Genomic DNA, 27,974 nt, shown 5'->3' with positions numbered 1-27,974 from the left:
ACTCTGAATGTCCTTCCTAACCTGCGTTTGTAGCAGCTGTTGCCAACTCAACGGCTAGGAGGTATCACTTCTGTAGTGAATACGAGTTCAAAGTTCATACCATTTACAACCAAAGTCCATGCTGATGTTGGCTTAGTTCTGTAGTTATTATCTGAACCATTCTGACATCGGATCGTCATCCTAAATGTACCCGGAACAGGAAGTTATATTTTTGTCAATGGCTTTTATAGTGGAGGGAGAGGGGTGTGTCTGAAAAGTTTATAACCCATGTCTCTTCACAGGGGCGGCCCCTGGTTGAGCAGAGCCAAACTTATGAAAACCCAAATCTCTCATTTGGAAGCCTAAAATTACATTTAATCTCTTCACAAATAATTTCATATTCAAACATTTGAATTAAACAACAATTCCATGTGAATCCGATACCTCTGACGTTTAGACTTTCCACAGTAGAGTTTGTCATTCTATCATTGATGAGAATGTGTCAGAGGGCAACCGAACTGACATAATATACCTTAAGTACCACCGCATATGTTCAGTTGGTCGGATTACCAGAATATAGTTCATTTCCCCCCACTTCTGATGTTCCCAGAATCTCTATGTTAACCAAGGGGTTTTCTTATGTCACATCAGTTATAGTAGGGAGAGGGAAAAAGGGGGAAAGAGGTATTTATGACTGTCATAAACCTACCCCCAGGCCAACGTCATGACACAAGGGTACTACACAAGGGTTAAGACATGGGCTCGAATCTAGGATGTGCCTTTAGATTTAAAGAAAATTAACTACTAAGGAAGATTTTTTTCACTTCTCTCATTGATTTCTAAAACCCCAAACCCCAACCTAGTTTACTAAATTCACTCTGGCTATCTACTCTGATTCCAGAGAAAGCTTGTCTGAATGTGCCAGAGCGCAGAATAACTGAGGAATTTACGAWCGTGCAACACCCGTTGAATATGACCAGTGTCAGTCAACGTCGGCAAAAAAGGTCATTCAATTGTTGCCAGCAACACAGTTACAGTGGTTCCCAAACTTTTTATAGTCCCGTACCCCTTCAAACATTCAACCTCCAGCTGCGTACCCCCTCTAGCACCAGGGTCAGTGCATTCTCAAATGTTGTTTTTTGCCATCATTGTAAGCCTGCCACACACACACTATACGATACGTTTATTAAACATAAGAACAAGTGCGAGTTTGTCACAGCCCGGCTCGTGGGAAGTGACAAAGAGCTCTAATAGGACCAGGGCACAAATAATAACACTAATCAATAATTTTGCTCTTTACTTATAAAGAAAGCCATCTTACTCACTACAGGTTAATGAGAAGGGTGTGCTTGAAAAGATGCACATAACTCTGCAATGTTGGGTTGTATTGGAGAGAGTCTCAGTCTTTTTCCATACACAGTCTGTGCCTGTATTTAGTTTTCATGCTAGTGAGGGCCGAGAATCCACTCTCACATAGGTACGTGGTTGCAAAGGGCATTAGTGTCTTAACAGCGCGATTTGCCAAGGCAGGATTTTCTGAGCGCAGTGGCTTCTGATTAAATACAATTTTCACAGAACCGCTTGTTGCAATTTCGATGAGGCTCTCTTGTTCATATATCGGTAAGTGGACTGTAGGCAGGGCATGAAAGGGATAMCAAATCCAGTTGTTTGTCATCCGTTTCAGGAAAGTACCTGCGTAATTGCACACCCAACTCACTCAGGTGCTTCGCTATATCACATTTGATATCGTCCGTAAGCTTGAGTTCATTTACACACAAAAAAAACATACAATGATGGAAAGACCTGTGTGTTGTCCTTGTTAATGCAAACAGAGAAGAGCTCTTCTTAATCATAGCCTCAATTTTGTCCCACACATTGAATATATTGCGGGAGTCCCTGTAATCCCTCCTAGATTCAGATCATTCAGGCGAGAAAAAACATCACCAGATAGGCCGTCGTGTGGAAACTCGTCATCATGCAGCGGTCAGACAAGTGAAAATTGTGGTCAGTAAAGAAAACTTTAAGCTCATCTCTCAATTTAAAAAAAAAACGTGTCAATAATTTGCCCTTGATAACCAGCGCACTTCTGTATGTTGTAAAGAGGTTACATGGTCGCTGGCCATCTATTGCATAGCACAGAAATACATGAGAGTTCAGGGGCCTTGCTTTAACAAAGTTAACCATTTTCACTGTAGTGTCCAAAACGTCTTTTCAAGCTGTCAGGCATTCCCTGACAGCAAGAGCCTCTCGGTGGATGCTGCAGTGTACCCAAGTGGCATCGGGAGAAACTGCTTGCACATGCATTACCATTCAACTATGTCTCCCTGTCATGGTTTTTGCGCCATCAGTACAGATACCAACACATCTTGCACCACCAAAGTCATTTGGTCACAAAGCTGTCCAGTACTTTAAAAATATCCTCTCCTGTTGTCCTGGTTTCCTGAAGCGGATGTCTTCCTTAATTGAACGGACATATAACCAAGGATCTGTGCCAGGCCCGCCACGTCTGTTGACTCATCCAGCCGTAATGCATAGATTTCACTGGCTTGTATGCGAAGCAGTAATTGTTTCAAAACATCTCTGTCATGTCACTGATGCATCGTGAAACAGTGTTGTTTGATGAGGCATTGTCTGTATAGTTTTGGGGCCTTCCCCCCCCCAGTATTGTCCCAGCCATATCTGCGGCAGCAGGAAGAATGAAGTCCCCACAATAGTATGGGCTTGCCTGTCCTAGCCACTCGGTAGCTCACCATATAAGACGCTTCTAGCCCCTTCTCAATGGTATCTGTTGCTTTTATACATGTCTTACTACTCGAAAGTCGTCTTAATTCTTGATCAAAAACTCCCGTGCTTATGTCTGCACAAGAGTGAAGTGTTCATAGAGTTGTGAGATAGTACTTTTTGCACATATAAACACACTGTGGCTGAGGAAGGCACTACTCCCAATATATACACCGTTCAAAAGTTTGGGGTCACTTAGAAGTGTCCTTGTTTTCCATGAAAACAAACATGAAATGAGTTGCAAAATGAATAGGAAATATAGTCAATGTTGATAAGGTTATAAATAATGATTTTTAATTGAAATAATAATTGTGTCCTTCAAACTTTGCTTTCGTCAAAGATCCTCCATTTGCAGCAATTAAAGCCTTGCAGACTTTTGGTATTCTAGTTGTCAATTTGTATGAGGTAATCTGAAGAGATTTCCACAATGCTTTCCTGAAGCACCTCCACAAGTTGGATTGGCTTGATGGGCACTCTTACTGTACATACGGTCAAGCTGTTCCCACAACAGCTCAATAGGGTTGAGATCCAGTGACTGTGCTGTCCATCCATTATAGACAGAATACCAGCTGACTGCTTTTTCCTAAATAGTTATTGCATAGTTTGGAGTTGTGCTTTGGGTCATTGTCCTGTTGTATGAGGAAATTGGCTTTAATTAAGCGCCGTCCACAGGGTATGGTGTGATAGCCTTCCTTCTTCAAGATCCCTTTTACCCTGTACGAATTCCCACTTTACCCCACAAAGCACCCCCAGACCATCACATTGCCTCCACCACGCTTGACAGATGGCGTCAAGCACTCCTCCAGCATCTTTCATTTTTTCTGCGTCTCACGAATGTTCTTCTTTGTGATCCGAACACCTCAAACTTAGATTTGTCTGTCCATAACACTTTTTTCCAAATCTTCCTCTGTCCAGTGTCAGTTCTTTTGCCATCTTTTCTTTCTATTGGCCAGTCTGAGGTATGGCTTTTTTTTGTTGCACCTCTGCCTAGAAGGCCAGCATCCCGGAGTCGCCTCTTCACTGTTGACGTTGAGACTGGTGTTTTTGCGGGTACTATTTTAATGAAGCTGCCAGTTGAGGACTTGTGTTGCGTCTGTTTCTCAAACTAGACACTCTTAATGTAATTGTCCTCTTGCTCAGTTGTGCACCGGGGCCTCCCACTCCTCTTTCTAGTCTGGTTAGAGACAGTTTGCACTGTTTGTGAAAGGAGTAGTACACAGCGTTGTACGAGATCTTCAGTTTCTTGGCAATTTCTCACATGGAATAGCCTTTATTTTCTCAGAACAGAATAGACTGACTAGTTTCAGAAAAAAGTTATTTGTTTCTGGACATTTTGAGCCTGTATCGAACACACAAATGATGATGCTCCAAATACTCAACCAGTCCAAGGCAAGTTTTTTGCTTCTTTAATCAGAACAACAGTTTTCTGCTGTGCTAACATAAATGCAAAGGGGTTTTCTAATGATCAATTAGCCTTTTAAAATTATAAACTTGGATTAGCTAACACACCGTGCCATTGGACACAGGGATGATGGTTACTAATAATGGGCCTCTGTATGCCTATGTAGGTATTCCATAAAAAATCTGCCGTTTCCAGCTTAACATTAACAATGTCTACACTGTATTTTCTGTTCAATTTATGTTATTTTATGGACAAAACATATGCTTTTCTTTCAAAACAATGACATTTCTAAGTGAGCCAAACTTTTAAACGGTAGTGTAACTTCTGAAAATGTTGTCAATTACGTGTAGGTGTATTATAAGAAATATATGTCCATGTCAGACTTATAGGTTAAAGAAATGGCCTGTGATTGACAGCTGATGTTTACTGGGAAGGAATGCCTTTATGTTCAAGACCGCTCTAAACCTTCAAACTCTGGCATCATTAATTATCACCACGATGCAGTCTTGTTCAGCTTCTCAAGAGAGCACTAGCAGAACATTCAATTAACTCTTTCTCAGCAATAACATTCATTAATACATTCATTTGAACAATAATACAGTGTTATTGTTCTGCATGTAGTTGCAGAAAAAGACGTATAATACCTTTTCTGTAAAAATCAAACATCAAAATGACCAGTGCATCATGTACAGCTACGCTTTATGTTCTTATAATGAGAAAATATTGAAATAGTCATGAAAAATTCAGCCTTAACCTTTGAACTTAGAATCTGCCTCACAACTTTCTCCCAGAAATTGAGTTATAACCAATAACAGAAAAGTTTGAAATTTAGACTTTTTGTGCATTCAACCGCAGAGGGGACTGTCCTGTGATGTTAAAGGTTTGTCCAAGGCCTCTTTCAACACCCAGATCACATCTCATTCCTGTTCTGCCAGCGCCCCTTACAACGACTCTCCGCCTTTTCCTGGCTCTCTGGGTCGACAGATCCGCGCAAACCCAGCACACCCGAATCAATTCTCAGAAGAAGTTAGGCCTGGCTGTAAATCTGCATTTTCACATTATGATTTTTTTGTGGGGGCAGGAGAATTGACAAGGAGTCAACTTGATTTAACCCGATCGCTGATATTACTAGAATTTTTACATGGCAAACAATGAAAAATATTTTTCATGCATAAGAGGTTCAAATTAAGCACTGATTCAAATGCATAAATAAGCGCTGAACATAATTTGACATAGTTGCAAAAAAACATCTAAACCCATTCTTACCTGTATGACTGTCATATAAAAGTCCCATAAACTAGTCTATGTCTACTGTGACCAGAACAATATGGGAGTGACAGATTGAGGTAGGAAAGTGAAACTACATCATCTATTGTAATGATGCTAGCCTCACTCAGCAGTCCATGACTTCTGAAACTCTCACTAAGAAAGACATCACATCCCAGACAGAGCACACCATGGGCGTCCAGGGATTGACCAGCTTCATGGAGGAGAATGGAAACATTTTAAAAGATGTTCACTCAGAAACAGCAAGTGATCATAGATGGTAGTAATCTGTTCAATTTGCTTTATTTTACTCAGTTTGGATCAGAGTCATGGAGGGGATATGATGCTTTTGAGGACCAGGTCTGCAAGTTCTTTAAGGCTTGAAGAGACTGCGACATTGACCCTTTTGTGATTGTAGATGGGGCTCCGACTACACCGACAAGAAGTTTGAAACAAAAAAACGAGCTCAATCAAGGATCAAGACTGCCAACGACTTGTCCATGGGCTTCAGGGAGCGGTGGTGTACTACCACCCTCATCAAACATGTCTTCAAACAGGTCCTCTCCAGCCTGAAGGTGCCGTTCGCACAGTGCATTTGTGAGGCAGACCAAGAATAGCTTCCCTGGCTCGAAGTTGGACTGTCCAGTGCTGTCCAATGACAGTGACTTTTATATCTTTGACATCCAGGCAGGATTTCTGCCCACATCCCATTTTCACTGGCAGAAAGTGTCTTGCACCGCGGGAGCTCTTAAGATACATTCCCTGCAAGCAGTACACCACAACAAGCTTCTGCGCAACTTCAACATCAACAGACAGGTTCTCCAGTCTTCGCTGCCATGTTAGGAAATGACTACGTCAAGTTGCATAACATGGGTGTTTCCCTCAGGTGGGAAGAATACTCATCAATTGTTGGAAGGTTGCCCGCTTCGACGGCTTGCTGAATTGGCTGACCCACTTCCAGGGGCAGGAGGAGGCCTTGGACTCTGTGCTCAGGCTCATCAGTCATAGTAACAACAGACAGAAAACGGATGCTGCCCTCCAGGGCCTCTCCCTGGGCATAGAAGAGTACCATCTTCCCCTAGTTGCCTGGAGCGGTTCTTCAACGATGGAGTGGGACCAGGCCCCGGCCGTCTCCCAGAGCCTCTGAGGGTCCTTCCAGACTGGACCCTGCTGCCGTTGATGAAAGGTAGACTTCCCTCCTGCATGGTAGACGTGCTGCTGCTGGGAGGGTGATGCACGTGCCCAGGTGGAAGATTCCCGCTTGCCATGTGGAACAACACCTCTCGACAGTACGACAGGTACTCTAGGGCTGCTGCTGAGTGGGAGGAGGCAGACCACAGCAGTCAGAGACCCCAGTGGATGACGTGGAGGAGTATTACAGGGAAGGCAAGAGCCTGCACAGCTGCATGGTTGAAGCCGTCCTGCCAAGGCTGCAGAACAGATGCAGCTAGAACTCTGGATCAGGTATGTACACATGTGTATGCTATATTATACAGTATATTAAAACATACTACTGTTGATTCTCAAATTGATTCACATTCTCTTGCTGTGTTCCTTAGGCTCCAAGGTCAGTGCAGCTTGAGGTGTTTTTGGAGACCCTTGGTGTGTCCCAGTCCACTTTGAGCGGTGTCCGCCTCATCTGCGTCTTCCTGTGGCTGTCACCTGCTACTGGCTGAGGCACGCCCATCCCCCCCAGAACTGCATGTCCTGCAGGCCCTGCTACTAGGATTGGTGTACGGAGAGCTCTGCAGACAGAGAGAGCCAAAGAGGTATGGGAGAGCATGACGAGAAAAACACACCATTTAGAATAAATATTGAAGTGTAGCCACTGACTCTCCCTTTTTTGTGTAACAGGGTTTATGGAGGGGCCAGTGTTGGAGAGGCTGAGAGGGCTGATTCAGAGAGGTAGAAGGAGCCTAGACCTGGGTGTGGCCACGCCTACAGCCAGTGGCAGTGCTGCCTGAAAGAAAGCCTTGACCTGAACCAACTGCTGTGCTCCCTCTAGCCGAGCCCCAGTGTGCCTGGTAGGTGTCCTTCCTAAATCAACCCTGACTCTAGACCAGTGTTATTTATTCACATTGTATTTTAGCCAGCAGAACAGAGCTAATTCAACCATCTTTTGTTCCCGGGTGGTGTCTAGGCTGTACAAGGGCACCTGGTGCACCAGCTTGTGACCAAACTGAGAGGGGGTTAACCCCGGATTCTCTCCTGTTGGAGCCCTTGCTCTGGGCAGCTGTATAGGGCCATGCTGGGAGCCATACTCAACTCCCATGATGCTGCTGTCACCCCTTGGTGTCTGGGCAGCGAGGGCCACACCTCCATCCTTGACACAGCCATGGACACCTGACGGCCCATCTACACATTCTGGCACTGGAATATGATGATGATGATGGTGCTGGAGGTGGGAGCAAGGCCAAGCCAGAGGACGATCTGGGTTGGACTTTGGTCTCAGTGCGGACTCGGCACAAGAGCAAGGACAGATTCAACGAGCTAGGAATCCAGAATTCTCCGGAAGCAGGGCGGATCGGCTGGGAATAGAGAGGGACCATTATATAACTGTTTAGTTATAGAGACGTTCTGCTCAACTCTTTAATCTTTCTATTGTTCTCTATGTGTATATTATGACTTAATTGACATTTTATTAGCATGAAGTATAATATAAGTTATGATAAGTTTCACTTTGTTTTATTTTGGTCTTTGAAAATAGCTCTATAAATCCATGTATTGTTATATGACATTACTGCTGCTCTGGAAATATTTTGTCATAATTTTATCAATAAAATAAAAATAACATTTAAACCAGCTGTTCTTGAGAATGATTGGTTATCACACACTAAAGTCTCTATCTGCTATGGCAGTATATTTTATATGGAAATTTAAACTGAACAAATCTTAGATATTGTAGTTTTTACCTTATTCTTAGCAAAATTGCGTTACGTAAGTGACGCTGAAAATGTATGACACTCAAATCAGTTAGCAGATACTTAAAATAATTACAAAAAATGTAGGTAAAACTTTAATTTAAGGGTCCATAATAACCATTGATAAGGCATTTACAAACAGTTTGTGTGGTGTTCAGCAGTGCAGCTCTCTAGGCCTCTACTCTTTCAATGACCTTTTTACTTCTTATGGATCGTGGACGCTAGCGTAACTTACTTATAATATTTAACTTTCATGAAATCACAAGTGCAATACATCAAAATAAGCTTAACTTGTTGTTAATCCAGCCGCAGTGTCAGATTTCAAAAAGGCTTTGCGGTGAAAGCAAACCATGCGATTATCTGAGGACAGCGCTCAGCACACAAAACATTACAAACAGTTAGCAGCAAGTAGATTACAGCCGAAAGTCAGAAATAGCAATACAATTAATCACTTACTGTAGTAACCTGGTATATTTATGTTTACCAATAGATGGCAGTATTGACTCAAGACGGGGTTTGCTTCCCGCTATCCGTAGCTATTTCCTATGTCTGCCTATATAACTATGATTAAGAAAGCTTCAGGTAGCTTAAGCCAGGTGCATTAGAGAATGTAATTCTAAGTTACAATTAAATACTAAACCGTACTTAAGTCTCATGAGTCATAACTCTAACAAGCATTTAAGGATACTAACATACCTTTGATCTTCGTATGGTTGCATCACAAGACTCCCGTTACACAATAAATGTTTGTTTTGTTCGATAAAGTCCCTTTTTATATCCAAACCTCATTTGTTAGCGCGTTTTGTTCAGTAATGCAATGGCTCAAATGTGGTCACAAGAGGCAGACGAAAATTCCAAATAGTATCCGTAACGTTCGTAGAAACGTGTCAAACGATGTTTATAATCAAGCCTCAGGTTGTTTTTAGCCTAAATAATCGATAATATTTCATCCGGCATTTGCGTCGTCAATATAAAAGAAAAACAACGAAAGGCGTGCTCTCGGGATTGCGCCACAAACAGGTTGGGGACTTTCCACTGGCCTCTCATTGAAAATGCTAATTTTCCCTCATTTTTCAGAATAAAGGCTGAAACAATGTCTAAAGACTGTTCACAGCTAGTGGAAGCCATAGGGAACGGAATCTGAGTCCTATCCCTTTAAATGGTGGATAGGCTTTCAATGGAAAAACACCCATTTCAAATAATAGCACTTCCTGGATTGACTTTCCTCAGGTTTTTGCCTGCCATTTAAGTTATGTTATACTCACAGACATTATGTTAACAGTTTTTAAAACTATAGAGTGTTTTCTATCCAAATCACCAATTATATGCATATCCTAGCTTCTGGCCTGAGTAGCAGGCAGTTTACTTTGGGCACGCTTTTCATTCAAAATTGCATGCTGCCCTATCCCCAAAAAGTTAAACAAAGCATGTGTGTCCATTTATCTGATGATTCAACCAAAGCTGAACTAGCTGTTATTGGCAGGAGGTTTGGAACTCTTTCTTATTCGTCTATTAAACAATTTACTGTCTGGTGATGTCACTCCATCACACCAAAAGAGGCTGAAATTCCAGGCGGTCTTTTCAAACACTAAAAGAGCATTATCATCCTTTTTCCATTTCACAGTATTATTCCAACCTGGAAATATATCAAAACACAGGAATCTAGTTTTGACTGAACTGGGACTTTAATAGAACCAAAGTCTCATGGGGCTTTGGGACTTAAATGCCGCTTGTTCCCTATGACGATTTCTAAGTATTTTAGTGTCTCTCTGGGTGGAAATGTGAACTGTTATTCTTACACAATCTTTCTCTATTTATTTATCCTTTGATTATGTCTCTGTGGAGCTATTTTAGGCTGTTCTGTAGCACTAGCCCAAGTCAAATGATGTGCCTTATCACAGGTCATTTAGCAGGATTGGGGCCAATTCCATTTCAATTCATTCAGGAAGTAATTCCAATTCACATTTATTCTCATTGAAAAGCATTGGAACATTGTTAATTGGAATGGGAATTTCAGTTGACTTCCTGGATTCTGAATTGAAATTAAATTGAGCACAACCCTGATATATAGTGTTTTTTATTTTAATTTTATTTCACCTTTATTTACCAGGTAGGCAGTTGAGAACAAGTTCTCATTTACATTTGCGACCTGGCCAGATAAAGCAAAGCAGTGCGACAGAAACAACAACACAGAATTACAACGTCGTGTGTCAGTTGTAGAGCATGCGCTTGACGCAGGTGGGTCAATTCCCCCCCGTGGATTACCCACACCTGGCGTTCAACGCCAGGTTGATATGATGAGGAGAAGGATGATACTGTATGACTTCCAATTGTAAGTGCTCTGATAAGAGCGTCTGCTAAATGACTAATGTAATGTACATGATAAACAAGCTAAGTAATAACACAATACATAATCATTACAGGATCACACTTCTGCTGTCAGAGTGGCACTGCTGATCTGAGAAAAGTATGTAATATTGTTAATATTAAATTGATTATATTGCCACTTCAACTGTAGTGGTCCAAATTGGCAATGAGATACGAGTACTATGTCCTGTAACTTTAAATGTATCGGTCCAATATACATTGGTGTATGTTACTTTAATAATGCATATTCCAGTTATCATTCTTAACAAAGCTTCATGCTGAAATGACTCATTTGCTGTAGCTATAACCCTCGGTACACATCGGATGCCATCCCAATGGACAGCAGTACATTCCACTGTGCATTATCAGCCATAAGCCTATCAAATTCAAGAATCAGCCAGCATAGTGTCTCTTGCTGATCTGTGTTTTTAAACAGATGATTTAGGTGCCATGCAAGCCTAGATACAATGTATTGTAATGTCAAAGCGTTGTATGCTTGTAAGAATGATGCACAAAATGATCAATACAAATGATTGTGCTATTTAAGCCGACTTCACCGTTTGTACTGATGACTGAGTAATGTTTAACGGTTTTTAGACTCATCGTTTAGGTTGACTGCTTTACCATGAAAATGGTTGGCTACTGGCAGCTCAATGCAGTGTGAAGAAACAAGCTGAACCACAGTTTTAATTGTTTTACAGGACAATATTATTGTCACATGTGTTTTTGTTTTTTGTTATCAGAGGAATTATTTTGGGGGCTGTTATTATCAAGGATATTCAATCGTTATTATTTTGTTTTTTGTCACTGAAAACATAATTGATGTGTCCCAAGAAACTTGAAATAAATGTATCATCATTCATTCTGTTCCGGTTCTTAATATTGTTCTATAGAAACGGTTATTTTACACAAAATGTAGCCGGTTTATTGTCCATAGTGTTTTCTGCTTTAGTTAAGCTTTAAGTGAGCATATGGAGCGTACTATTGGTAATAACAAGCAATGTCCTTCCTTATTTCCTTTAGGGGGTAGTTTATGAAGTGTGAAGCAGTCCATTTTAGCCAGTGTATTCTTCATTAGATAATGGTTAATCATTGTCCGATTTCTTATCAGAGAACTTTTATACACTGTATGTAAGGCTTTTATGTTCCTCATCACATCTAATAGGATCACATCTCATCAGCATACAGTCATAGTTACTGGTAGGATTGGAGTTCCCCTTGATTCAATTGGCTATGTTGTTTTGGCTATTTAAAGTCCCATGAACTATTACATGCCTTCTGTGACAAGAGACAATATGGGAGTGACAGATATGAGGTAAGGAAAGTGAAACTCATTCATTGTAATGATGCTAGCCTCACTCAGTCAGTCCCATGACTTCTGAAACTCTTCACTAAGAAAGACATCACATCCCAGACAGAGCACACCATGGGCGTCCAGGGATTGACCAGCTTCATGGAGGAGAATGGAAACATTTTAAAAGATGTTCACCTCAGAAACAGCAAGCTGATCATAGATGGTAGTAATCTGTTCAATTTGCTTTATTTTAACTCACGTTTGGATCAGAGTCATGGAGGGGATTATGATGCTTTTGAGGACCAGGTCTGCAAGTTCTTTAAGGCTCTGAGAGACTGCGACATTGACCCTTTTGTGATTGTAGATGGGGGCTCCGACTACACCGACAAGAAGTTTGAAACTCTCAAAAAACGAGCTCAATCAAGGATCAAGACTGCCAACGACTTGTCCATGGGGCTTCAGGGGAGCGGTGGTGTACTACCAACCCTCATCAAACATGTCTTCAAACAGGTCCTCTCCAGCCTGAAKGTGCCGTTCGCAAAGTGCATTTGTGAGGCAGACCAAGAAATAGCTTCCCTGGCTCGAAGTTGGAACTGTCCAGTGCTGTCCAATGACAGTGACTTTTATATCTTTGACATCCAGGCAGGATTTCTGCCCACATCCCATTTTCACTGGCAGAAAGTGTCTGTGCACCGCGGGAGCTCTRTAAGATACATTCCCTGCAAGCAGTACACCACAACAAGCTTCTGCCGACACTTCAACATCAACAGACAGGTTCTCCCAGTCTTCGCTGCCATGTTAGGAAATGACTACGTCAAGTTGCATAACATGGGTGTTTCCCTCAGGTGGGAAGAATACTCATCAATTGTTGGAAGGTTTGCCCGCTTCGACGGCTTGCTGAATTGGCTGACCCACTTCCAGGGGCAGGAGGAGGCCTTGGACTCTGTGCTCAGGCTCATCAGTCATAGTAACAACAGACAGAAAACRGATGCTGCCCTCCAGGGCCTCTCCCTGGGCATAGAAGAGTACCATCTTCCCCCTAGTTGCCTGGAGCGGTTCTTCAACGATGGAGTGGGACCAGGCCCCGGCCGTCTCCCAGAGCCTCTGAGGGTCCTTCCAGACTGGACCCTGCTGCCGTTGATGAAAGGTAGACTTCCCTCCTGCATGGTAGACGTGCTGCTGCTGGGGAGGGTGATGCACGGTGCCCAGGTGGAAGATTCCCGCTTGCCATGTGGGAACAACACCTCTCGACCAGTACGATGGTATCTACGGGCTGCTGCGGGTGGGAGGAGAGCAGGCCACAGCAGTCAGAGACCCCCAGTGGATGACGTGGAGGAGTATTACAGGGAAGGCAAGACTGACCAGCAGCATGGTTGAAGCCGTCCTGCACCCAGATGCATAGACACTCGCATCAGGTATGTTTTACATGTGATGATATATATACATGCATATTCAAACATACTACTGTTGATTCTCAAATTGATTCACATTCTCTTGCTGTGTTCCTTAGGCTCCAAGTCAGTGCAGCTTAGGTGTTTTTGGAGACCCTTGTGTGTGTCCAGTCCACTTTGAGCGGTGTCCCGCCTCATCTGCGTCTTCCTGTGGCTGTCACCTGCTACTGGCTGAGGCACGCCCATCCACCCCCAGACCTGCCTGTCCTGCAGGCCCTGCTACTAGGATTGGTGTAGGAGAGCTCTGCAGACAGAGAAGAGCCAAAGAGGTATGCCCAGAGCATGAACGAGAAAACACACCATTTAGAACTGATAATATTGACTGTGTGAAGTGCAGCCACTGACCCTCCTTTTTTGTGTAACAGGGTTTATGGAGGGGCCAGTGGTGGAGAGGTGAGAGGGCTGATTCAGAGAGGTAGAAGGAGCCTAGACCTGGGTGTGGCCCACGCCTACAGCCAGTGGCAGTGCTGCCTGAAGAAAGCCTTCACCTCAACCAACTGCTGTGCTCCCTCTAGCCGAGCCCCAGTGTGCCTGGTAAGGTGTCCCTTCCTAAATCAACCCTTGCCCTAAACTCTAGACCAGTGTTATTTATTCACATTGTATTGTAGCCAGCAGAAACAGAGCTATTCAACCATCTTTTGTTTCCCGGGTGGTGTCTAGGCTGTACAAGGGCACTCTGGTGCACCAGCTTGTGACCAAACTGAGAGGGGGTTAACCCCGGATTCTCTCCTGATGGGAGGCCCTTGCTCTGGGCAGCTGTATAGGGCATGCTGGGAGCCATACTCACTCCCACGATGCTGCTGTCATCCCCGTGGTGTCTGGGCAGCAGAGGGCCCACCTCCATCCTTGACACAGCCACTGGACGACTACGGCCCATCTACACATTCTGGCTCTGGAAGAAGATGATGATGATGATGGTGTGGAGGTGGGACAAGGCCAAGCCAGAAGACGATCTGGGTTGGACTTTAGTCTCAGTGCGGACCGGCACAAGAGCAAGGACAGATTCAACCGAGCTAGGAATCCAGAATTTTCTCGGAAGCAGGGGCGGATCGGCTGGGAATAGAGAGGACCATTATATAACTGTTTAGTTATAGAGACTTTCTGCTCAACTCTTAATCTTTCTATTGTTCTTATGTGTATCTATTATGACTTAATTGACATTGTTTTTAGCATGAACTACAATAGAAGTTATGATAAGTTTGACTTAGTTTTATTTGTGTTTTCTTTCTTTGCTGTCTGCTGTAAAGAGTATTTGGTCTTTGAAATAGCTCTATAAATCCCATGTATTGTTACTGTTACATTACTGCTGCTCTGGAAATATTTTGATCATCAAAAATGAAAAATACATTTAAACCAGCTGTTCTTGAGAATGATTGTATAACGGCTCTCGTTTGTAGAAGAAGAGTGGACTAAGGCGCAGCGTTGTAGGCGTACATCGTATTTTTATTGATGACACCAAAACAACACGAACAGTTCTGTCAGGCACAGACACTAAACAGAAAACAGAAAAGATCCCACAAAACCCAAAAGGAAAATGACAAATTATATATGATCCCCAATCAGAGACAACGATAGACAGCGCCTCTGATTGGGATCCACACTCGGCCAAAAACAAAGATATAGAAACATAGACTTTCCCACCCGAGTCACACCCTGACCTAACCAAACATAGAGAATAATAAGGATCTCTAAGGTCAGGGCGTGACAGATTGGGTATACACACTAAAGTCTATCTGCTTTGGCAGTATATTTTTATATGAAATTCTTAAACTGAACAAATCTTAGATAGTAATTTTTACATCTCTGAGCAAAAATGCGTTACTTCATTGACGCTGAAAACGTATGACACCTAAAATAATTATAACATGTACAGTACCATTTAAAAGTTTGGACACTCATGCAATGTTTATTTTTTTTGTTTTTTAAATTTTCTACATTGTAGAATAGTGAAGACATCAAAACTATAAATAACACATATGGAATCATATAGTAACCCAAAAAAGTTTTAAACAAATCAAAATATAATTTATATTTTAGATTCTTCAAAGTAGCCACCCTTTGCCTTGAAACAGTTGCACACTGGAGAAAAGACTGACTGCATCACTTCTTGTTTTTTATAAGAAACATTAATGTTTGGTAATTCAAATTGTTTGCATAGTCAACTACACACAGCACTGACACACACACACTACCCCACCAGACATGCCACCAGCAACACTTAATGGCACAACGCCTCTCCCCCATGTGACCTACTTGTTGTGTGTATGTACTGACATGTGTAATGCGCACACACACACTGTTAATGTTTTAAATGTTTGTAAACTGTTAAAGTATTTTGTCTGTAATGTATTTTTCGTTATGTGTCAGACCCTGTAAGATTAGCTGTCGACATTGACGGGCAGCAGGTAGCCTAGTGGTTAGAGTGTGGGCAGTTACCGAAAGATTGCTGGATTGAATCCCTGAGCTGACAAAAGGTAAAAACGTGTCGTTCTGCCCCTGAACGAAGCAGTTAACCCACTGTTTAATGGTAGGGTGTCATTGTAAATAAGAATTTGTTCTCAACTGACTTGCCTAGTTAAATAAAGGTTACTTTTTTTTTAAATACAAAAAATGTTTTTGTACTTGTGGTGGCCTTAACTTCATGTTGGTTTGCAATTATAAAATTGACAAAGTTCCAGTGAATTCTCTGCTTTTCATCGGCATGTTTTCTTGTCGACGTCCTTAATTTATAAGCAATATTTTTTCCACACATATATTATATTGGACATATTGTATAAAAATACTTCTTTGTTTTCAGAATATTGGTTCCGAATAAATATCCTATTTGTGAGCCAACTTGTAAATGCAGAGTTTTTTAAAACTTAATTATAAGGAATTCTTATCACTTTACAAGATCCCTGTAACACCTAAAGTTTTGAATTGTTTTAGATGCCATTCCCTCAGGTGTTGCTTTATTATTCAGGAAAGTGTCAAGACCTGACCTTCAGAACCTACCACCCGTTGACCCTGTTGACTCATCAGTAGGAATAGTTTTATTTTAGTCCATTCAACAACAATAGAGCTATAGAGCCTTGTTTCAACAGGATGTTGTATCTATACCTTTTACCTCATGCCTTATTGGAATGGTTTTATTGATAATGTCTGTTGGAAAAAAGTTTGGACGTTACCACACACGTACCTACTTATTAACAAAATTGTGGAAGTTTAATTTAAAATTATTCATAAGTATTATCCTGCCAACCACTATATGAGAAGTTAAAAAAGAACATAAATTAAAATTGTACCTTTTGTAATGACCACCCACAAACAGTGTTGCATCTTTTTTTACATTATATTCATGTAAGGAATCTGTGGCAGACATCAGTAGATTAATCATTTAACACATTTATGAAGATTTTACACTATTATTGAGAGATGTGCTGCTTGGATTATTTACTTATGATACAATAAGTTGAAATAATTTTATGTAATTAATTTCATTTTTCTTTTGGCCAAATTTCCTATTCAGAAATGTAAATTTACAAACAAAACACCACATTTTATTACTTGCAAAAAGAAATTGAACTAATATTTAAGACAATGAAATACTCTGCCAACAAAAAAGCTTTTAAAAATATAAATGTGTGATGTCCTTGTGTAATGTGATATTGTACCCCTAGCCCCGCCCGCCCCTAGCCCCGCCCCTACCCAAATGTCCTTTGTATATTCTTTATATGTACTTGTCTTCCCCATCGACTTTTTGTATTGAGTTGTTGTTAATATATATCGAAGGAGTGCCTGCATATGCGCAGTTCGGCGCCAGACGAGCTTCTTTTTAATCTATGGTATAATGGCGTTCGCAACAATCGGATGTGCATTCTGCCATCTACTGTGCGGAGAGGATAATAAGGAAAAAAAATATAAAAATAAATAAATATCATACAAAACTATCAAACAACAAAAATACTGCACAAACAAATTCTAATCAGGTCCCTACACAGGCTCAGATTACCCATTTTTTGTATTAACATTCATACAGGATTTCTATAGAATATAAATGTGAGAACACTACTAGTCAAAAGTTTAAGAACACCTACTCATTCAAGGGTTTTTCTTTATTTTTACTATTTTCTACATTGTATAATTGAAGTGAAGACATCAAAACTATGAACTAACACATATGGAATCATGTATTAACCAAAAAGTGTTACACATATCAAAATATTTATTTGATTCTTCAAAGTAGCCACCCTTTGCCTTGAAGACAGCTTTGCACACTCTTGGCATTCTCTCAACCAGCTTCATGAGGTAGTCACCTGGACTGCATTTCAATTAACAGGTGTGCCTTCTTAAAAGTTAATTTGTTGAATTTCTTTCCTTCTTAATGTGTTTGAGCCAATCAGTTGTGTTGTGACAAGGTAGGGTGATATACAGAAGATAGCCCTATTTGGTAAAAGACCCCTAATTTGGCAGAGCTACTCTTCAAATCAAATCAAATTGTATTTGTCACATGTACCAAATACAACAGGTGTACAGTGAAATGTTTACTTACAAGTCCTTACCAACAATGCAGTTAAGAAAAATACCTAAAAAGTAAGAAATAAAAGTTACAAATAATTAAAGAGCAGCAGTAAAATAACAATAGCGAGTCAATGTGTACAGTACAGAGTCAATGTGCGGGCACCGGTTAGCAAGGTAATTAGGTATATTACATGTAGTGAGTTATTGAGTGACTATGCATAGATAATCACAGAGTAGCAGTGTAACCGGTGTGAAATGGTTAGCTAGTTAGCGGGTGCGCGCTAATAGCGTTTCAATTGGTGACGTCACTCGCTCTGAGACCTTGAAGTAGTTGTTCCCCTTGCTCTGCAAGGCCCGGGCTTTTTGTGGGCGATGGGTAACGATGCTTAGTGGGTGTCAGTTGTCGATGTGTGCAGAGGGTCCCTGGTTCGAGGCGAGGTACGGAAAGCTATACTGTTACAGCAGCAGCGTAAAAGACGGGGGGCAATGCAAATAGACTAGGGTAGCCATTTGATTAGATGTTCAGGAGTCTATGGCTTGGGGGAAGAAGCTGTTTAGAAGCCTCTTAGACCTAGACTTGGCGCTCCAGTACCACTTGCCGTACGATAGCAGAGAGAACAGTCTATGACTAGGGGTGGCTGGAGTCTTTGACAATTTTTAGGGCCTTCCTCTGACACCGCCTGGTATAGGGTCCTGGATGGCAGGAAGCTTGGCCCCGGTGATGTACTGGGCTGTACGCCTAACCCTCTGTAGTGCCTTGCGGTCGGAGACCGACAGTTGCCATACCAGGCAGTGATGCAACCGTCAGGATGCTCTCGATGGTGCAGCTGTACCTTTTAGGATCTGAGGACCCATGCCAAATCTTTTCAGTCTCCTGAGGGGGAATAGAGTACGCAGAGTACGACCCTGCCTCACACAGGAAGCGGCGCAGGTCCTAATCCAGGCACTTGTCATCTCCCGTCTGGATTACTACAACTCATCCAGAACGCCGCAGCCCGTCTGGTGTTCAACCTTCCCAAGTTCTCTCACGTCACCCGCTCCTCCGCTCTCTCCACTGGCTTCCAGTTGAAGCTCGCATCCGCTACAAGACCATGGTGCTTGCTACGGAGCTGTGAGGGAACGGCACCTCCGTACTTCAGGCTCTGATCAGGCCCTACACCCAAACAAGGGCACTGCGTTCATCCACCTCTGGCCTGCTCGCCTCCCTACTCTAAGGAAGTACAGTTCCCGCTCAGCCAAGTCAAAACTGTTCGCTGCTCTGCACCCCAATGGTGAACAAACCCTCACGACGCCAGGTCAGCGGAGTCAATCACCACCTTCCGGAGACACCTGAAACCCCACCTCTTTAAGGAATACCTGGATAGGATAAAGTAATCCTTCTAACCCCCCCCTTAAAAGAGTTAGATGCACTATTGTAAAGTGTTTGTTCCACTGGATATCATAAGGTGAATGCACCAATTGTAAGTCGCTCTGGATAAGAGCGTCTGCTAAATGACTTAAATGTAAATGTAGGTTTTGTCGTGCCCTCTTCACGACTGTCTTAGTGTGCTTGGACCATGTTAGTTTGTTGGGGATGTGGACACCAAGGAACTTGAGTTCTCAACCTGCTCCACTACAGCCCCGTCTTCCTGGGGTCCAGCAAAATTAAGGGTTATACAATTTTAAAACATTACAATACATCACAAAAGATTTCACAAGCTTAAGTGTGTTCCTCGTGCCCCTACTCCACTACCACATATCTGCAACACAAAATCCCTAATTGGTAACCTACATTCGAAAACGAAACCTACCAATGTGACGTAGCCTAATGACGCTCTAGCTGAGAAACACAAACGGTGTGTCTGGCACACGTGATCACTTATGGCATCTTTGGCAAGTGTCCTTATCATTTGATTTGCTAACGAAACCTGCTGCAATATAGATAAACCCGAGGAAATTGCTCTAGCAAACCACAAAAACATATATTTTCTCTGAGACAACTTATTATACTTCAAACACTTCCACCCTACTAATGTGGTTATGTCAAAGGTGGTTTAGTTGGTTTTAGAAACTCTGTTGTTATTTCCAGGCAGTCGTGTTTTAAAAAGTAAACGATTGCATATATTTAACTACTACACTCCAGAATGTACCAGGCTCTTTAATGCTTTTTGCAGCACGGGGCGAACGTCATACGATCAGAGCACTTTGCGACATACGGATGTCCTATGTTTTCGGGTAAGACATAACTGTTTCTTTGACTGTGTTAAACGGGCTGATAAGAACACACGCGATGCTTACGACTGGGTTTTTGTAAATACGTGAGTTTTAATAACGAAGTTAATCTTAATTAGATAGCATATGGCTCTTCATGGCTGACACACCACCTACCTAAAAGTAGCTAGTTACAGCCAGAGTTTGCCAAGTAACGTTAGGCTACATCAACTCTACGGAGTTGAGCGACGTTTTTTAAACGGATCTCAGTTTTTTAAATGAAAGTCCGTCTCCTTCGAGTCGCTATGCAGTCGATACTTCATTAAACCCTTATCGTGTACCTATGTTTGTCCTCTGTTGTTGGGTGCTTTTTGTTTGCTGAAATCCAACCTTTTTTATTAAACGGTAATCAAATACAACCCATACTGTTTCCTCATTGTTTTTGCTCTAAAATATTAACTCGGCGCGAATGCACATGTGCCAATTGAATCTCATCGAAACAGTCAGTGGTTGTTTTTATTAGGAGGTACTTGGCCAGCTACAGCCAGAGTATTTAGCTAGAGAATTAAGGGATATGGCAGCAAGATTATTATGTAAAAGTCTGAGGCTACTGTACCGCTAGTTCTAATACCGTGTTGATCAAATATTCTGTATGTGTGTCTCTGTCTGTCTACAAAGATGAGGTACAGGTGACATGGAAAACTACAGTAAGGCGCGGACGGTGGAACAGCCTGCCCTGCCCATTCCCTGGCCTCTCCAGCGACACCAATGAGGTTAGAGTGAAGGATGGCAGCAAGATCCGCAACCTCATGCGCTACGCCCTGAGCTGCATGGAGGTCAAGCCCAGGGCGCTGGAAGGCGAGGGGGGGCATCCTAAGAGTGAAGAAGGGGGTAGCACCCCCGAGGTCCAGGAAACACCAAGCTCCCAGGCACCGGAAAAGATGCCTAYCCGGCAGATAGTATTCACTGGGACGGGGAAGGGGGTCTCCAAGGCCATCACGTGTGTGGAGATCCTGAAGCGCCGTGTGAAAGGCTTGTACCAGCAGACCAGACTYCTCTTCAGCACTGTCCTGGAGGTGTGGGAACCCCTGGAGCCCGCGGCAGGCCTGGACAGCCTCAACGTTAGTAGGAACATACCCGCTATCTGGGTACTGCTCTCCAGAGACCCCCTGGATGCCAGCCTGCCTGGATACCAGGCTCCAGGGAACTTTGATGCCCTGTGGGCACAGGCTGCCAAGGAGGATGCAGGGGTGGCTGGTGGACAGAGGCATGGGGGCAGGAGGAAGAGGGGAGGTGGTGGTGGCAGGGGTAAGGGACCAGGAGGCCCTGTTAGACAGACTGGTCGATCCAGAGAGCCAGGAAAAGGCCAGAGTCGTGGTAAGGGGGCGCTGGCTGGGCAGGAATGAGATGTGATCTGTGTGTGGAAGAGGCCTTTGGACCAACCTGTTAACATCACAAGACAGTCCCCCATCGGCCGATGAGTGCACAAGATATCAACCTTTCCAACTTTTCCGTTATTGTGTTATGACTCACTTTTTGGGAGAGAGGATGTGAGGGAGTGCCTAAGTTCATAGGTCAAGCCTGAGAATTTTCTGACTTGAGTGGAAATGTTTTTATGACAGATACTTTTTTTTGTGCTCTTATATTTAAGTTCACTATTTTGTCTCATAAGTAAATAAAGTGTAGCCTGTACATGATTGCACTGGTCATTTTGATGTTTGATTTTTATAGAAAATMTATTATAGCTTGTTCTGCAACTACATGCAGAACAATAACACTTATTATTTTCAAATGAATGTATTTAATGAATGTTATTGCTGGAGAAAGGAGTTCATTGAATGTTCTGCTTGAGCTCTCTTGAGAAGCTGAACAACACTGCCATCTTGTGGTGAAGATGTAATGATGCCAGAGTTTGAAGGTTGGTCTTGAACATGAAGGCGTTCCTTCCCTGTAAAAACATCAGCTGTCACTCACAGGACCATTTCTTTAACCTATAAGTCTGATTGTGGAGCTATATTTCTTCATAAGCCACAGGGGAATAACCTACATGTAAATGTCAAAATATTGAAAAGTTATATTAAAATTTAATTCCCTTCCAGAATAAAACCAGAGCATAGCAATCAGTGAATGTGTGCAGTGGGATCAGAGTGGCAGATGTAGGTAACCTAGTCAGTCACTGCCAGCACCTTATCCCTTTATCCTCTTCAGTGGATTCTCTTGAGGGAGCAGTGTGTGGAATGGCCTGGCTGGAACAGAAGAGGATTAAGGGTCTTAACTAGGACCTGACTCCATTACAGGAGGTGTGCTAGTCAGAAGAGAAATACACCGTGGAGTGGAGACTGGGAAGTGACAGGGACAAAAGAAGGATGAGTGGCGGTGGACGGGCAAGCTCGGACAGATCCTGGTTCTCTCGTGGTTGGTCGTTGTTCCTTCTCTGTCTCAGGTTCGCCACTCCTGCCCGTCTTGTGGATCATGCCACAGACAGACAACCTAGGGCGGGGAAACCTTACGGCGTCCGTATTGCCGGCTGTCCAGCTCGCTCTAGACGACCTGAGCAGGCAGCAGACTCTAAGAAACTATGAGATCAATTTTCACGTCATAGATTCAGAGGTAACTTTTGCTGTGTGTTTAGTGGACTGGTGTTTTTGGACCAACAAGCCTCTGTTAGTGGTGTGTACATTTTTTATGTGGAGAACAAGGTTAAAAGTAGTGTATTTTAATGCATTAAAGCACATGTAAGCTGTTCAGTGCATTTGGAATCATAATATGATGAATGGAGTGGGACAGTTCACTCTTTTGTTTTCTCTTTGTCTTTTAGTGTAATATTGCCAAAGGACTTAAAGCCTTCTTTGATGCCATATGCTTTGGGCCAAAATACTTAATGATCTTTGGAGGTGTGTGTCCATCAGTCACATCCGTCATTGCTGAATCACTACAGAGGTGGAACTTGTACAGGTACTTTTTTTACATCACACTGTATTGTAGGCACTGAGCAACCATTTTACATCACACTGTATTGTAGGCACTGAGACACCATTTTACATCACACTGTATTGTAGGCACTGAGCAACATTTTACATCACACTGTATTGTAGGCACCGAGCAACATTTTACATCAACCGTATTGTAGGCACCGAGCAACCATTTTACATCACACTGTATTGTAGGCACGGGCAACCATTTTAACATCACTGTATTGTAGGCACTGAGCAACCATTTTACATCACACTGTATTGTAGGCACTGAGCAACCATTTTACATCACACTGTATTGTAGGCACTGAGCAACCATTTTACATCACACTGTATTGTAGGCACTGAGCAACCATTTTACATCACACTGTATTGTAGGCACTGAGCAACCATTTTACATCGCACCAAGCAACCATTTTACATCACACTGTATTGTAGGCACTGAGCAACCATTTTACATCACACTGTATTGTAGGCACTGAGCAACCGTTTTACATCACATTGTATTGTAGGCACCGAGCAACCATTTTACATCACACTGTATTGTAGGCACTGAGCAACCATTTTACATCACACCTGTATTGTAGGCACCGAGCAACCATTTTACATCACACTGTATTGTAGGCACCGAGCAACCGTTTTACATCACACTGTATTGTAGGCACCAAGCAACCGTTTTACATCACACTGTATTGTAGGCACTGAGCAACCATTTTACATCGCACCAAGCAACCATTTTACATCACACTGTATTGTATGCACTGAGCAACCATTTTACATCACACTGTATTGTAGGCACCGAGCAACCATTTTAAATCGCACTGTATTGTAGGCACTGAGCAACCATTTTACATCGCACTGTATTGTAGGCACTGAGCAACCATTTTACATCGCACTGTATTGTAGGCACTGAGCAACCATTTTACATCACACTGTATTGTAGGCACTGAGCAACCATTTTACATCACACTGTATTGTAGGCACTGAGCAACCATTTTACATCACACTGTATTGTAGGCACTGAGCAACCATTTTACATCACACTGTATTGTAGGCACTGAGCAACCATTTTACATCACACTGTATTGTAGGCACTGAGCAACCATTTTACATCACACTGTATTGTAGGCACTGAGCAACCATTTTACATCGCACCAAGCAACCATTTTACATCACACTGTATTGTAGGCACTGAGCAAACGTTTTACATCACACTGTATTGTAGGCACTGAGCAACCATTTTACACCACACTGTATTGTTTATCACAATAGAGCATGTTATTTAATAGGTGACATACATGCAAATCACACAATTGCTGGTACTTCAAATAATGATATAGTGCTCTTCAAGCCTAACATTATTGCACATTCAATATTCCAGCTGTCTTTCGCTGCAACAACAACCTGTTTTAGATGATGAGAAAAATATCCCAACTTCTTCCGAATGGTCACCTCAGACAACACAGTCACTGTTGTGAAGATCCTACAGAACTACAGGTGGAGACGTGTAGGGATGCTGACCCAGGATGTACAGAGGATCTCAGAGGTACCACTGACCTTGGTAACGCTTTCTGTCACATGCCTGTTTGGTGTTCAATGTAGCTGTTATCGCCATTTACAAGTAGGGATACAAGGGTATCAGGCATTAGCCTATCGATTAAGACTGCTGACAACAATGRTGTCTTATGTATGAATTCTAAAGTCTATATTGTCCTGTCCTTGAAAGATAAGGAGTGATCTGGCTAAACAACTGAGCAAGGCTGATGTTATGGTTGCTGTAACTGAAAGCCTGTCCACTGACCCATGTGTCAATGTAAAGATATTGAAGGTGAGTAATATGCCCAAATCATCTTTACTTACAAAGTTAGAATTTGGCACTGAATTGCATCATTCAGAAAATTGCAGATGCATCCTCAACGTGTCAATCTGGAGCTTCTGCCTCTTCTTTGTTTTGTATCATGTCCCTTTCGACAGGATATGGATGTAAGGATCATTATTGGGTTGTTTGACGAGAATTCAGCCTCCAAAGTGTTTTGCTGTGTGAGTACATAACCAGAAAACCTACATTAAAATCTGATGCGATGCAACACAATGCCATCATTAATGATTAGCACTTGTTTGAGACAAAGATTAATAGCAGTTTAACAGCGCATTCATCATACAATTACTTTTGAATTATCTGTATGATAACCATTTGTCTTTGTAATTACCATATAACCTTTGTCTTCTAGGCTTACAGCCTGAACATGTTTGGTGGGAGGTATCAGTGGATCCTCCCTGGCGGTTACCAGGGGAGCTGGTGGGAGGAGYCCAACTCCTCCCACTGTGCTTCAAACAACCTGCTGACCGCAATGGAAGGCTACATCACTGTGGACTTCACACACCTCAGTAACAGACAGATAAAAGGCATCTCAGGAAGGGTAGGTACTGAGGTTTTCAGCAAGGGACAACATATTCTGTCGATACTGTACCATGCTCTCTCCAATGGATAACTTGTGTTTATAACAAAACATTTGGACGTAATGTTGAAAACATCAAACGGTGTATTRGCAGTGTAGCAAAAGTAATGCAAGAGCATTAAGAGAAGTTAAACYAGCACCTTTGTGTTTCTGTTTAGACCCCACAAGAGTATGACGAGACTTACAACAGAGAGCTGCTGCAGAGAGGGTTGGTTGCCAGCAAGTTCCATGGGTTTGCCTATGATGGAGTTTGGGTGATGGTGAAAGCATTGACCAGGGTCATTGAGTCTGTAAGACACAGAGAGAGATATGACATCCACCGGAACTTCACAGTCAGCAACAAGGAGATTGGACAAATGGTCCTGGATTCCATGAAGGAGATTTGCTTTGAGGGTGTAACTGTAAGTTAGCATGACTGTTGTGTTAACATTCCATTTTAGATAGATCATTGCTCCAAAAGACTAAAGATAAGATGTGCTTTACAAATCTTGTTGTCAAATTGAGTTTCTTTTTTAGGGTCAAGTTCTGTTCAGAAATGGTGAACGCATGGGAACTATTAAATTAATTCAATTTCAAGGTAAACATTACAGATGTGTATTTCCATGAATTTAGAGAACATTCTTTGTGAAATATTTATCAACAGCTTGTGTTTGTGTTTTCCACAGAGGGCCGGGAGGTTAAGATAGGCCAGTATAATGCGAGAAGAATTAGAACTCATCAACCACTTAATCAAGTTTCAAGGTAGGTGGCCACACTATTAGGACGAGGCATTAAGAAAGTTGATGACACCTCAAGCATAAAAAAAGACATTTTCAAAAAATGTGCCTTTCATAGGCATGGAGCCGCCTAAAGACCGGACACAGTCCCAGCCTGGGATGTCAGTGTTCCCCTCTACATCATCTTGTTATCCACCACTGGCCTGGCCATGCTCATGCACTCTCTTCCTCTTCTTCCACATCAAGCATCACAACCATTGGTATAATCATTATTCCAGCATCGTGTATTGGCTTGTAATTGAACTAGATACTTTTTGAGGTAGCTTTCATCGAAACACAAGGTTGTTCTCTTTCGTTGTTATCCAGTTTTCTTACTCACATGCTCTCTCAGACAAGGCTGCCCATTAAAAGATCTCAATATTTAGTTTTTCCCATAGGGTCATGAAGAAGTCCAGTCCGTCCATGAACTACCTCATTATCCTGGTACAGTGCTGGCCTGTACCTCCGTCTTCCTCTATGGGCTGGATGGATCCCTTGTGTTTGTTACGCTTTGCCCTGTCAGTACACATGAGCTTAAACATCTAAACATTTTTGTGATGAGGGAACCCCTTGTTTCAAGGGATGCACATTGTTTCAATGTGTTTCCTCTTGTCACAGATTCGCACATGGACTCTTTCTGTAGGATACACCACAACTTTTGGGACATTGTTTGCACAAACTTGGAGGCTCTGGACAATTGTCAAAAATAAGGAGATCATTGAAAAGGTAAACTCAAAGTTCAAAAGATCAAGTTAAAGAAACTCAAAAAAGTACAGGCCTCTTAATYGCCATCTCTCCTGTGTAGTATTTAATACTCATCCTCCCCCTCTGTTCTTTCTTCAGATTAATAAGGATGACCAACTATGGATAATTGTCGGGGGAATGCTGCTAATCGATCTGTGTCTGTTAACCTGCTGGCAGATGGTGGATCCACTCAGRCGAACAGTGGAAGAGTTCAGCCTAGAGGTAACACTTTAATTACATGTTCTTATTTTAACCTTGGTYTTGCTCTATAGTCTTATMTTTTGTTGTGTAGGGGATGCRGACGTTGTTCAAGTTAGCCTTTCAATTTTAACAGCGTTTTTGATTMGCTTKTTGTTAATTTCCCCCGGTATTGTTGTGCCAGTCATGCTCCTTTTTTCTAATGTCCTCTTAGTAATGGCATGTTTATTTAYTATTGTATTCTATTTCTTACTCTTTAACAGTCCTTGGCAGTCTTGAAAGGAGCAAATAAAATGTATTGTTAGATCCAGATCCTATTAGACGAACAGTGGAAGAGTTCAGCTCGGAGGGTTAATCACTCAGACAGGTCATGTATTGGCCAAGGTGGTACTTCAGTACCATCAGCACACATGCTTTTAAGTTAAAAGGTGTCTAAATGTGTATGCTGCTCRTAGGAAGTATCATTACATTTAGTTAACTGGTTATCCAATCATTCTGCCCACCTCCACAACATATCCATCCATATTGGCCAACCTCTTTAGACCTGAGACACCATCATACTACACTGCAAATCTCACCACCCATGAGTTGAATCTCCTCTGTTCGAAGCTAAAGATCAACCGCAGTACACTATGTGTTGGAATGCACACTATCATGGGCTTTGTTTACAGTAATGAGATTATCTGGTTTTACTG

At 42.3% G+C, this 27,974-nt stretch overlaps 2 protein-coding genes, 1 long non-coding RNA gene and 2 pseudogenes across 3 annotated transcripts; all 5 read left to right on the top strand.

Annotated features, from left to right (window-relative positions):
* Positions 1 to 5,619: 5,619 nt before the first annotated feature.
* Positions 5,620 to 7,966, top strand: LOC112077701 (single-strand DNA endonuclease ASTE1-like; annotated as a pseudogene).
* A 4,082-nt stretch (positions 7,967 to 12,048) lies between these two features.
* LOC112077706 (single-strand DNA endonuclease ASTE1-like) lies at positions 12,049 to 13,391 on the top strand. Its single transcript, XM_024144176.2, has one exon. The coding sequence runs from the start codon at positions 12,143 to 12,145 to the stop codon at positions 13,385 to 13,387; it is 1,245 nt and encodes a 414-aa protein (XP_023999944.1). The 5' UTR covers positions 12,049 to 12,142; the 3' UTR covers positions 13,388 to 13,391.
* A 155-nt stretch (positions 13,392 to 13,546) lies between these two features.
* Positions 13,547 to 16,137, top strand: LOC112077702 (uncharacterized). Its single transcript, XR_002895470.2, has 3 exons — positions 13,547 to 13,730; positions 13,827 to 13,995; positions 14,122 to 16,137. It is a non-coding gene; the product is annotated as an uncharacterized lncRNA (long non-coding RNA).
* A 4,698-nt stretch (positions 16,138 to 20,835) lies between these two features.
* On the top strand, positions 20,836 to 21,848 carry rpp25l (ribonuclease P/MRP 25 subunit-like). The gene is given in 2 exon segments (XM_024144173.2): positions 20,836 to 20,889; positions 20,891 to 21,848. Coding segments are annotated over 2 exon segments (711 nt in total). The 5' UTR covers positions 20,836 to 20,845; the 3' UTR covers positions 21,558 to 21,848.
* Positions 21,849 to 22,278: 430 nt separating this feature from the next.
* The window catches only part of LOC112077705 (gamma-aminobutyric acid type B receptor subunit 2-like), a 10,260-nt pseudogene continuing 4,564 nt past the window's right edge, over positions 22,279 to 27,974 (top strand).

The sequence above is a fragment of the Salvelinus sp. IW2-2015 genome, unplaced genomic scaffold, assembly GCF_002910315.2.
Source record: "Salvelinus sp. IW2-2015 unplaced genomic scaffold, ASM291031v2 Un_scaffold4837, whole genome shotgun sequence".
Classification (NCBI taxonomy): Eukaryota; Metazoa; Chordata; class Actinopteri; order Salmoniformes; family Salmonidae; genus Salvelinus; species Salvelinus sp. IW2-2015.
This window is presented reverse-complemented; position numbering and strand designations above follow the sequence as displayed.